The sequence below is a fragment of the Hoplias malabaricus genome, chromosome 15 (assembly GCF_029633855.1).
Source record: "Hoplias malabaricus isolate fHopMal1 chromosome 15, fHopMal1.hap1, whole genome shotgun sequence".
In the NCBI taxonomy this organism is placed as follows: Eukaryota; Metazoa; Chordata; class Actinopteri; order Characiformes; family Erythrinidae; genus Hoplias; species Hoplias malabaricus.
The window spans coordinates 20,497,871-20,510,471 of NC_089814.1; the positions used below are offsets into that span (position 1 = coordinate 20,497,871).

The window sequence follows — 12,601 nt, forward strand, 5'->3', positions numbered from 1 at the left end:
TGTTTGAGATGAAGGCATATAAAGCTATAGTAGTCATCCATCATTCATTAACAGCCCCACAGTTAGGCCCGGCTGCTACTGACCAGTGAAACTTCCCCCTCAGGCACAGCTTACAACTGTCAAGTGTCTTGTTTATGGAGAGCAGAACAAGTCTAACACACCAAACGGAGACAAACAAGATCCCAGTGAAGCATACAAGCTAAGCTTTACATCTTTGTTAGTACACAGAATAAATTAAGCAGGGCCTTGGTGTAGAAAGCATGTGAAGGAATGCTCAGCGTCGACACGAAGTTAGAAGGAAAAACAACAATCGCATTTGATTACAGATTTTACGTGCCATTAATCATCATTGTGAATTCTCTCGTGGATTAATCTGCACACGACAATATGTCATTATCACTCGCTGGGTGTTATTCTCATTCTTGCATGTTGCGCATGTATATGCGGGAATTTAACTTGAAAAATGAATGAAGATGTCTTAATGATGTGGAGCAAATCCAATTTGTGATTAACTTATTTGATTTCAGCTGGAGTTCTGTCAGCTGCTGCCAGAAAAAAGAAATCGATGATTATTTTATTAGTATTTTTATCCATACAATATCAAGACATGTTTGACTTTAGATGTTTAGAATGGTTTACACAGTGAAGCTTAGTGAAGAATTTTCCTAGATTTTAACATTCACATTCTATTTTGTGCTTATCTTTCAATTTGACTGTGAAATACAAGTATATTACTGGTAATATCAGCTTTTCTGATCAGTATCTTGGACACATGACGATGTTCACTGATGCTATAATCTTCTAACATGCCTGTAATGAAGCATTTAAAACAATGACTATGAAACAGCAAACATCGGTTCTACGTTGAAGAAACCAGAGTCTGTATTAGGATCAGATTTCTCGTTTATTTACTATGACTATCCTGAATATCTGAAAAATAATTCAAAATCCTATTAGTAGATGGATTGGCAGCGTGAAATTGTCCGCAGGTGTAAGTGTGTGGAAGACTGAGAGATTGTGTAATGTCCTGAGATGGACTGGCATCCTTTTCCAGGTATGTTCCTAATAAGCATCCAAATATTCCAGACCCATGGTGACCCTGCTCAGGATGACGTGGATATAGTAGATGAATGAAAAATATTCTTCTTGCAAAGCCATTGAAAATATATCCCAGTATTTACATCATTCTCCCTATAGGACTGTATTCTGCAATCATATTGAAGGTCAGTAATTGCAGAAGCAGAGTGTTCTCCTTATAGCTTAGTGTTAATTCTAGTGGCTCCAGACTAATCAATGGATGTCTGGTGTGCTGTGTACCCATTAAAATAGTGTAAGTGTTGTACAAGGCCAAAGAGCCTAATCTTACCCCGATTCTCTTTGATTTTAAGGGACCCACATGATTGGGCGCTTTGGTCTAAAACAGAGGTCAATTAGGACTTTAGAGCCAGGTTTGAGGCCAGGATATTAAAATGGATGGCTTGCCAGGTATCATGTAATACCGGCTGGCCATTGTAAATTTCTGGCCTGGAACTTGGATCAAAGCTCTGGATTTGATTTTCTCTGCTCACTGAGTGTAAATAAAGCCAAGATAATGTATGACGTGACAGACGTGACAAAAAATACTAGAATACTAATCTGCCACAAATTGTACCATTGTACATCTGCACTTACAAACTGTGTAAAGCTGTATTCTACAGAAGGATGTTCTGTTTTAACCACCAGTTCTACATGCAGCTATTAGGTTTTTCTTAACACAGTTTTAGGATTCAATAAAAATGACATCATGCAAAATAGTGAGTCATATGAATGTTGTATTAGCTTCAACTTTCAGCTTAAGTGGTATCATCACACTTCCAAGTGCAAGCAGGGTGACAGTTTTCTCAGAAGTGTCTTCTTGTGAATTGCTTTGTGAGCGACAAACACAACACTGATGTGAAATGGGTTTAAGAGTTTTTTTTTTAGTCAGTAGATTTCTATCTGCTGTTTTTGGATTTAATAAAACAGATTTCCCATTTCTTCAAATAGCCCAGTGTAATGACATACATTGAATACTCTTTAAATTTCCCCACTGTGGGACTAATAAAGGATTATCTTATCATATCTTATCTTATTTTATCATATAAGTTCATATATCAAGTGGGGTGTGAGTTCAATGCAGTTTCAGGAAAATTGTGGATATGCCAGCCAATAGAATAATTAATTCATTTATTATCTGTAACCACTTATCCAGTTCAGGGTCACGGTGGTTCCAGAGCCTACCTGGAATCATTGGGCGCAAGGTAGGAATACACCCTGGAGGGGGCGCCAGTCCTTCACAGGGCAACACACACACACTTTTGAGTCACCAATCCACCTACCAACGTGTGTTTTTGGACTGTGGGAGGAAACCGGAGCACCCAGAGGAAACCCACGCGGACACGGGGAGAACACACCAACTCCTCACACACAGCCACCCGGAGCGGGAATCGAACCCACAACCTCCAGGCCCCTGGAGCGGTGTGACTGCAACACTACCTGCTGCGCCACCGTGCCAGCCCCAATAGAATAATGATTTAGGTTAGGGCGACAAGGTGGTGCAGCAGGTAGTGTCGCAGTCACACCGCTCCAGGGGCCTGGAGGTTGTGGGTTCGATTCCCGCTCCGGGTGGCTGTGTGTGAGGAGTTGGTGTGTTCTCCCCATGTCCGCGTGGGTTTCCTCTGGGTGCTCCGGTTTCCTCCCACAGTCCAAAAACACACGTTGGTAGGTGGATTGGTGACTCAAAAGTGTGTGTGTGTTGCCCTGTGAAGGACTGGCGCCCCCTCCAGGGTGTATTCCTACCTTGCGCCCAATGATTCCAGGTAGGCTCCGGATCCACCACAACCCTGAATTGGATAAGCGCTTACAGACAATAAATGGATGAATTCAGGTTTAAAGGCAATATAGATGATTCTGGAGAACTACTGCCCGCCACCCTCCTTCCTGTTTGTGTTGACTGAGAAGCTCCTTATATTTTAAGGTGGAATGTTTGAGTAAGAAGAAGACTGTAGCTTTTTCATGGCTGAAGTTTACCAAAAAAATACCAAAGAAATTAATTTGTCACTCAAATTGTTTAGTGTCACTCAAATTGTTTTTACTTTCTTGCAGTTAGCAGTTTCCATCAATTGTAGTCAGTGAAATTTGAAGAAATGTAACTGTAACAGCAAAAAAACTTTTAAAATTCTAAAAATCTAACACTTGATATTAAGGTTCTTTACTGAATTAAACATGTTAGAAAAAATGGTTGTTTATGGAACCAAAAGTGGTTCTTCTGTTGCATTGCTCAAAGAACCTTTTGTAGCACCTTTATTTTAAGAATGGATGTCATAGGAATAGAGCAACGTCCTCATTTGTATTCATGCTTTTCAATGTTCTCAGGTGTCTCCACCATCCAGATGCTGTTTCTCTGCCACACCTGATCCAGTGATGGGGGTGAGAGAGAGAGAGAGAGAGAGAGAGAGAGAGAGAGAGAGAGAGAGAGAGAAAGAAAGAAAGAGAAAGAGAGAAAACACTTGAGCCATTGTTTTTGAAAGTCGATATTGCTTTTGCTTGAGGTCTTTAATGAAAATGATTCCAGGTAGTAGCTTGGCACTAGTTCCATGTAAGGCAGGACATGTTTTTAAAACAATTTTAATGTTAACATATCCATACTCTAGAATATGTATCATATTTTGAATATGCAGTGAGAACCATGGCAGCGCATTTCTGCTTTTAAAGTGCAGCAAACCAGTGACAGACTCAGACTGACACAATCGGACAGCCAGGGTTTTCTAAAGACATAAACCCATGGAACCAATCTGACCACAACTGTGTATGGTGGAGGCGATAGTCACCCTGAAAGCAAGGAGATGGCAGACCACTGTTGGCCCACTGAGGGCAAAGTTGGAAGTCCACTAGTGTTTTGCACAGTGTTTTCTGGGCGGACCACTGGTGATTAAACTTTTTTTAGACAAAATTAAACATTTTAGCACTTTTCCATTCACAGTCCAATTTACATTTTTTTCCTTCATTAGGTTCTTTTGTTATCTTTTATAAATAAGATTAGTAAATAATTTGATTTCATTCATTCATTATCTGTAACCTTTATCCAGATCAGGGTCACAGTGGGTCCAGAGCCTACCTGGAATCATTGGGCACAGCGGGAATACACCCTGGAGGGGGCGCCAGTCCTTCACAGGGCAACACACACACGTCGCCAATCCACCTACCAACGTGTGTTTTGGACTGTGGGAAGAAATCGGAGCACCCGGAAGAAACCCACGCGGACACAGGGAGAACACACCAACTCCTCACAGACAGTCACCTGGAGTGGGAATCGAACCCACAATTTCCAGGTCCCTGGAACTGTGTGACTGCGACACTACCTGCTGCGCCACCGTAATTTGTAATCCAGAATAAAAGTCTCTGTGAATGTAAAATCTGTTTGAGGAGATTGAAAATTAGTTATATCCTGTACAGGACAGTAATCTGAGTGGTCCTATGGTGGCCCAGCAGTGGTCTACAGTCAGTTTTGTGCCAGTGGACCGATAATGTGCTCGCTGTCTGGGCAGGGACGATATTGCCTGTTCATATTCCGAAACGTAGCGAATGACAGCAAAGGAGATGTTTAGATCACTTTAGGCATTAGGGGACTTTCTCATATGTAATTTCGATTAACATAAATTTCTTTTTAAGGGTTTACTATATGACCAGAGTGGGACTGTAAGGGGGTTGTAAAGGCACGCACTAGATTTTTTTTAAATATTCCGAATTGAGGGAAAAATAAAGGGATGAAAAAGAATAAAACAACAAAAAAGAGTGACCCGTTGAAAACAGCTTAAGCCTCGTGAGGTTTGTGACACTCCTAATCCGAATTAGCCCAAGAACTCCATGACAAGATTTTCCAAACACACCATCTGCTGTTTGGGACGCGCAGCAGCAACGGCAGTGGCAGTGGCGGCGGCGGAGGGATACCACCAGCGTGCATCCGTTGAGAATACCAGCGGGTTTGTGGCGTTGGCGGACTGATCCACGCTAGAGTGTGCTGCGGCTGAGAGCTGCATCCAGCGCGCTGCCTCTAACGGAGCCATCCTCAGGAAAATAGCGAGAGAACACCAGAGCGGTGCTCCGAGTAGCGGCTTCGTCCATTCAAAACCCTCCCCTCATTCTTCACGGAGAAAACATTTTACGATGCTTCAAACACGGGACCTCGTCTGGACGCTACTTTTCTTGGGTTCTACAGGTAAGACCTTTATTACGGTTCTGTTTCAAACGGTGTAACTTTGTTTTCCAAGCTGTGTGCAGCCCGCATCTTTTTTCCCTCCTCATGGTCCTGATGCAGTTTAGTAACGTTACTGTTCGGTTCCAGCCTACAGCCTCCGGTGCTTCTCAAAGTGTGCAGAGCGGTTAAATAACTCAGACCTTGTGCTAAGATAGAGAATGGGTTTCTGTTGGGTTTCATTTTGCGAACCTGTTTTTATTGTAGCACTGTTCTGTGCAGTCAGGCAATTTCTGAAGTGTTCTCTAGCACTGAGGGCAATATCTGAGCCGACCACACTCAATAACCCAGTGGTTTCAGAATTCATTCCATTTCATCCCGTCATATGGGTTTTTTTGTGGAACAGCTCATTTTGTAAAATTGTAGCCTACTACAGTTCCCAATTTTCCACTATCTGACTCTAGACTCTCTGAGACTGGCTGGAAGAGTCCACGTTGCATGTGCTCCTGCCTGAGGGACTTAAAACGCAAAGCAGCCATCTGCTCTAGATCTTTGAATAGTTCCTTACAATAAACTCACGGTGGTATTCTTTTACTGTTGAGTTTCTACCAGAGTGTGTGTGGTGTCATAGTGACCTGCCTGGAGCTGTGTGTGGAGCTGGGCTCTACTTGCAGCTTGGAATTTTTTTTTTTTTTTTTTTTTTTTTTTTTGGGTCACTTTTTTTTTTTTATCTCCAGCACCTGGAAAGAAAGATAGACTGTTTCTGCCATCAGGGAAAGGGGAGGGGGGGTAACAAAAAAATCACTGCTTGGGCACTCAGGGAGTTCCTCTTTGTTTTTGTAAATAAGCAGTATGTGACCATTAAAGCAGGTCAAGGAATCTATTTAGGGTGAATTAGACGTGATTGAGAGTGGGAAGGGCTTTTCTTCTGCTGCTGCAGTTCTAAACAAAGCTTCGTAATGGTGATTGCAGTTCATGTTCAGTATGCTTTCTGATTGGGAGTAGCTAATTTAGGCGTATGGTTTTGATCCTCTTCAAAATCTAAATTTAATATGTGAAGACATTTTTACAACGTATACCAGTAGTGCTACATCATTAACCCAGGACACAATTCTCACAGTGATAAGGGTTGATTATGATCTGTTTGTAATGAAGGTGTACAATAGTTCAGTTCCTTTAAGTTGGGATGATCTTAGGTAGGTGATGACCTTGTCAGAAAAGATACCTGTGGATAATGGTTAATACTGGCCACCTCTGCCTTGTTGTTTGGAGGGAACGTGTGTATCCAGTGAGATCTGTCTCTCTCTCTCTCGTTCTGTCTCTCTGTTGCTCAGGCGCTCTCTCTTTCGTTTGCTATCTCCGACTACAAATGTACTTCCCTTTTCTATTTTAAAAACATTTGGTGTCAACGTCCTGGACAAAAGCCTGTGATAGTCTTCAGCTGGAAGTAGTAGGTTAAGGTTAATCATGTGTTCTACAGTGATGTGCATACACTGGAAGAGGGTGGTGGTGGTGGGGGCGGGTGGTGGGTGGGGGGAATGGGCTTAAACAATGCTGTTTGTAACTGTATAGTGCACCTGTCTCTCTCTCTCTCTCTCTCTCTCTCTCTCTCTCTCTCTCTCTTCCCCCCCTCCATTCTCCTCCCTCTCACTTGCTCTTCCCCCTCATTCTGTTTCCCTCTCTCCCTCCATTTTTCTTACTCCTTTGCTTTAGTGTTGTGGGGTGTTGACATGTTAATGTTGACTTGCAGCTGCTGTAGTGTGTTTGATGGGAGGGACCAAGTGTGTGTGTGTGTGTGTGTGTGTGTGTGTGTGTGTGTGTGTGTGTGTGTGTGTGAGAGAGAGAGAGAGAGAGAAAGAGAGAGAGGGACCAATAGTGAGAGACAGATGGAAAGAGATGCAGCACAACAGTCATTATGCAGTCATGCCCTGAGCACATTCATTAGATTCCTGTAGGCTTGAAATACAGAGGAGAATAAACTCATAGGAAGCCCAGCATCCAAAAGAGTCCATAAAAAAAAAAAAAAAAAAAAAAGTTGAAGAAAGTGCTGTTTGCCAGAATTTAACATGGAGCTGACCTAGAGGAGAGCAAATATAGGATTAGCCAAGAGAAAAAAAAAGTTGTGGGGGACCAAGACGGTTCACATCTGGAACTAAATCTTCTGTGGTAAGTTCAAAGCCGCTATGAAAATAAAGAGCTATTTTAGAGCAGAGGAATCTGTAAAGAACAAATAAAGGAGAAGGGAAGAGTCTCAACAATGGAAAATGATTTTAGAATTGTGTTTAATGTCAGTGTCGGCTGTTTAATATTCTAAAAACACCATCATTCCAGGTGAACGTAAAGAGGAACCTTACTCAAAATACACTGATCAGCCATAACATTACAGTACCTTGTTTCTACACTCGTAGTCCATTTTAATCCACTCCACTTGCCCTAGAGGTTCTCTTATTAGTTCTACAATTACAAACTATAACCCATCTCCATTGGTTAGACTTCTTTCACCCTGTTCTTGTTCTTTACTTTACAGGATACTCAAAGGATGCACAGCATGGAGTTTTGGTGGTGTGTTAGTGTGTGTTGTGCTAGTACAAGTGTATAAGGGTCCCCTCCCTGTCCACTCTGTTAGACACTCCTTGTCCTACCTTATTGGTCCACCTTGTAGATGTAAAGTCAGAGACAGTAGATCTATTGCTGCACAGTTTGTTGGTTTGTCTTGTGGTCCTTCATCAATGGACACACGGTACTGCCCACAGGACCACAACAGTGACACTGAGGGGTTTAAAAATTGGAGTAGCATTGCTGTGTCTGATCCACTCGCACCAGGGCAACACATACTAACACACCACCACCACGTCAGTGTCACTGCAGCACTGAAAATGAGCCACCACACAAGTCTTATCTGCTCTGTGGTGGACTTTAGGGGCTCCTGGCAATCGAAGAACAGGGTACCAAGTATGCAGAACAACAGATGAACTAAAATCTGCGATTTTAATACTACAAAAGGTTCCCTCTGTGATCAGTAGAGCTGATAAAATGGACAGTGAGTGCAGAAACATGGTAGAGATTTAAATGTTATTTCTGATTGGTGTTAGCATTTGTATTAAATCAAAAGCTCCTTAGAAAATTTAAATGTTTACCAGCTGGGAAAAAAATAAAGGAATTGGGTATATGGCCTTGGATGACAAGAATTCATCCGCTCCAGAAGCATGATTCTTTTATATGATTTGGAAACCTCATTTCCAGCTGTGTGTGGGGGTGGGGTGGGGTGGTGGGGGTTGAGAGAGAGAAAGAGAGAGAGAGCCAGAGTGAGATGGATAGTTAGATAGACATAGCTGTGCAGTCAGTGCAACGTAAGTGATGACTGTGTCTTGGGTAGATCCATTATCTTGTCAGATTTTATCATTTCTTTTGATAATTGAGGAACTTATCCTGTGTAACTTAACCATTTCCCTTGGAAAGGGATTTTCTGTCTTAAACATTGTGTGGTGAATATGTGCTGGGAATACATGAAGCCTCCAGATCCATATCCTAGGCCTGGCTGTTGCTAATGCATTAGTTTAGCTGTTTAGCTAACGTTAGCTCCCCGGGCTACTCTTTCCTTTCCCACCCTTCTGCAGCTAAAAAGAGCAGGTATTAGGCAGTGATCATTATTACTAAGAGTGTAACCTAAGTGGACCTACTAGTATGGCGAGTTTTTTGTTTTGTTCTTTTTTGTCCTCAACTCAAAAGTATTTATTTACATTTATACACACATAAGGCCTTTTTGCCCCAAAGAATTTGTCTTTGGTTTCTGGTGTGTTTCAGCACTGAACAATGGTGTGGATGGTGTTACTATCCCTGCTGCCCTGCTAGTTTGAAGACCAGCAATTTGGGCAAAATTGTAGTGCACTTACAACACAAACTGGGAAGCCATCAGCTTGTCTGTAAAAATGTTTTATACAGCTTAAACTCGGAGTGGTTTTCCTTGGCTAACACTCAGAGGCATTGGTGTAGGGTAGTAAGGTTGCAAGGAGCTACTTTGTTATGTAGGATGATACACATACATTTTTATTTTTCGCATAACCAGTTTCCAGTTTCTTCATGTTTGAATTAAACTGTTTTAGTAAAAGTAAAGCTGTTTTAGTTACTGTATGCAAATAAACTGCATTTTGTCGTTGCTATTCAGGGCTCAGCACTGCAGAAACTGCACTGTTTAACATTTGGAGACGGGTAGGAAACACTCTGCAACTGTAGGGAGAGCCTAGGAGCAAAAATACCAAGTCTTACCTTTAACCTTAAAGGGGTAGACTTAACAGCTGTAGAAACTACTAAATAATGCTACTAAAAATCCCAATGGCAGACATAAATGCAGCTTATTTGGAGCAGTTTTATATGCTGTAGTGGATTGTTTAGGTTAAAAAAGGGTTTACACTGATTTTATAATTAGATATAAACAAGGTCATTCAGTGGGTTTTGATTCTTGTAGAGACTCAGATTGCTTTACAGTGCTGGTGATAAGAACAAGGGGTCACAGTGTCTATAATGTAATTTAGGCAGTTTATTTACCAGTAAGACCCATGTACCTTTATCTGTAATGTCGGTAATGGTAAATTAGTGGCAATACAACAGGGGGGCACCCCAGACTTACTCTCCAGCATGAATGTATTTATTTAAAATGACCATTTAGGCCAAAACTGTATGTCAAACCTATCTCAAAATAATCTCTCAAGCAATTATTTCATAACTGTTTCATGGAATCTTTGATGTATTTTCAGTGACTTCTTAAATGCTTGATGTTTGGTTCCTCTCAGCACTACTGAGTTTAGTCCTAAAATGAATTCTCTATATAAGCACTTGGAATGACACTGTTTATACTTTAAGGATTCAATTAATCAGAAATTTTGAAGCATCAGTAAAATATCATAAATCTAACTTTAAAATAAAGAACATGTAAGTGTATAAGTATGATTGTGTATTAACATTATAGTAGTCTGAGGCTTGGGCCACCCCCTAATTTCACATTCAATGCAAACATTCCGCACCATTTATTTATGGAAGATCCTATAGATTTCAAATGTAATTTAAAGTGAACTGCATTTGGAAATATAAGACGACAAGCTGCATTATCGGTAATATGCAGGAGTTTTTAAATAATGGTTATGAATGAATGTGTCCTTTAATGTTGTTTACACAGTGAGTCTGCATAGAAATAAATACCTGGGATAAATGATAGAATTTGATATCTGTAGCATATGTCACCGCTGACGGAGCAGAATCTCTTCCAGTTGTTTTGTGGTGTTTTCCACTGCTTGTCACTTGATAAGGATGGGCTGTCTGTGCATATTAATCACTCTGTGAATGGGGACCCAGGCTGATTTGCATTGTGTTAGTTCTGAAGGCGTCCTATAGAGCGCAGAGGGGAAAAAGAGAGGGGGGGAAAAAGGAGGGAAATGGGTTGGGCTTTGTCATGCTGAAAAGCCACCCCCCTCAGTGTTTCAGCCCAGCTTTGAAAAGCTTTCTCCTCATTCAGGGAAAAAGGCCTCCAAAAGTCGAATCCGCCAAGAGTGCAGACGTTGAGTGCACTAAACACCCCACCACCACACATCCCCATCATCTAACTCTCTCTCTCTCTCTCTCTCGCGTTCACCTTCACTTCCTTTTCCACTTTCTTTATATCTCTCTCTTCTCTCATTCACCCATTCTTGTTCTCTCTCTCTCTCTCTCTCTCTCTCTCTCTCACTCTATCTTTTATCTCAGTTGCCTAGTCTTTCTCATTCTCCCTGTCTTTCCTCACTATCTCTTTATCACTATCTTCTTTCTCTTTCTTACTCTTTCGCTTTCTCCTTGACCCTCTACTTTCTTTCTCTCTCTCTCTCTATCTCTTTCTTTCTCTCTCTCTCTCTCTCTCTCTCTCTCTCTCTCTCTCTCTCACTCTATCCTTTATCTCAGTTGCCTAGTCTTTCTCATTCTCCCTGTCTTTCCTCACTAATTCTTTATCACTATCTTCTTTCTGTTTCTTACTTTTTTGCTTTCTCCTTGACTCTCTCTCTCTCTCTCTCTCTCTCTCTCTCTCTCTCTCTCTCTCTTTCTTTCTGTCCCTCTGTTGATGTTGACATGTGTAGAGTTTGGAGTTTTGGGGAGCTGTGATTCGGACCCCCTGAATGACTCATCACTCTCTGATGTAATACCTAGCAATGGCAGCTGGCTCGTCCTGGGGGGTTTATACCCCCTGCAGAATGCCTAACTGAGTGCCGCTGGCAGGCTGATGAGAATTGTCTGTTTCCATGGCTCTGTGCTGCTGTGCATTGCCTCTGGAGCATTAATTTTGGTCTGGTTGCTTATTAATACAATGTCAGTAGAATATCATCACAAATAAGAAAGTGGTAACTTCAAGGAAACGGGGAAAAATTCTTGGATTTTAATGCAAGCTATTGTAAAGGTATTTATAAACCCGTGCTTATTGGTCTGTTTATCAGAGAAAAAAGAAACTTGGCATTTTCGAATGCAGGGAAAATACACACGAGATTTTGATCTGACAGTGATGATATTATATTCTCTAGGATTGTTTTTGTTTACACAGATATTTCTCTTCACACAGAACACTGATGCCAAAATGAAAAGGTGTCCGCATCCAGACTCATTTTCTCCACTACTTCATGCTGTTTACAGTCACTTCTTTTGTGTAGCTTTTGAACTTAAAAGCAGCACTGAATTATTTATCCACTGTGATCTGAATACTGTTTTTCTTCTCCTTTGAAATAGGGGAGGCTTAATTTTATTGGCTGACCGAAGTAACCTTTGGGGTTAGAAGGACATACAGCTGCCAGTATAAATCTGAAAGGGCTTTAAGTAATATTAGTCGGCCTTCCAATTGAATAAGCTAATTTAGCTGCGCATTCAGGCTTTGTTTACAAGTGGAATCAGTTTTTAGGACAGCCTGACCACCTGAATGTGTAATGAGATTGTTTTTTACACTCTCCCTAATTATAACTGACACAAGGCAGTGGGAGCAAGAGATGAGGTTATCCCGTAATAAGAGGTTGTACCCATGGGGACCAAGCTGTTTGGCTTGAGGTTATAGGGTTTTGTTATAAAGGGCTTAGTGTTGTATAGTGATCATCGGCTATAATGAGGACAGGGTTGTAGCCTTACGTTGTACCTAAGCTTGCCTCCACAAATTAGAGGTGTGAGGAAGTTTTGGAGTTGTTTTGATGCCAACATTCTGACCAGCAAAGTGGCAACAGTGTACTAAAGCTTTTTTTTGTAGGCAGACTTGGCAAAGCTTGCTAAAAAATGTCTTCCAACAGTTTCCCTGCCAGGAATTCTTCAAAAAAAGGTAGTCGCTTAAAATGTCTCTGCAGGGAGCTTATATCCAGGCTAGAGTGTAATGTTTACATATTTGCATTCTGT

General features: G+C 41.4%; 1 protein-coding gene across 5 annotated transcripts in view; it reads left to right on the forward strand.

Moving 5' to 3' along the window:
• Positions 1 to 5,096: 5,096 nt before the first annotated feature.
• The window catches only part of ncam1a (neural cell adhesion molecule 1a), a 235,815-nt gene continuing 228,310 nt past the window's right edge, over positions 5,097 to 12,601 (forward strand). For all 5 annotated transcript variants that reach the window (XM_066646121.1, XM_066646123.1, XM_066646122.1 and 2 more), the window contains exon 1: positions 5,097 to 5,236. In XM_066646121.1, the coding sequence (XP_066502218.1) occupies positions 5,185 to 5,236 (52 nt within the window). In that variant the 5' untranslated portion in view covers positions 5,097 to 5,184. The remainder of the gene's footprint in view (positions 5,237 to 12,601) is intronic.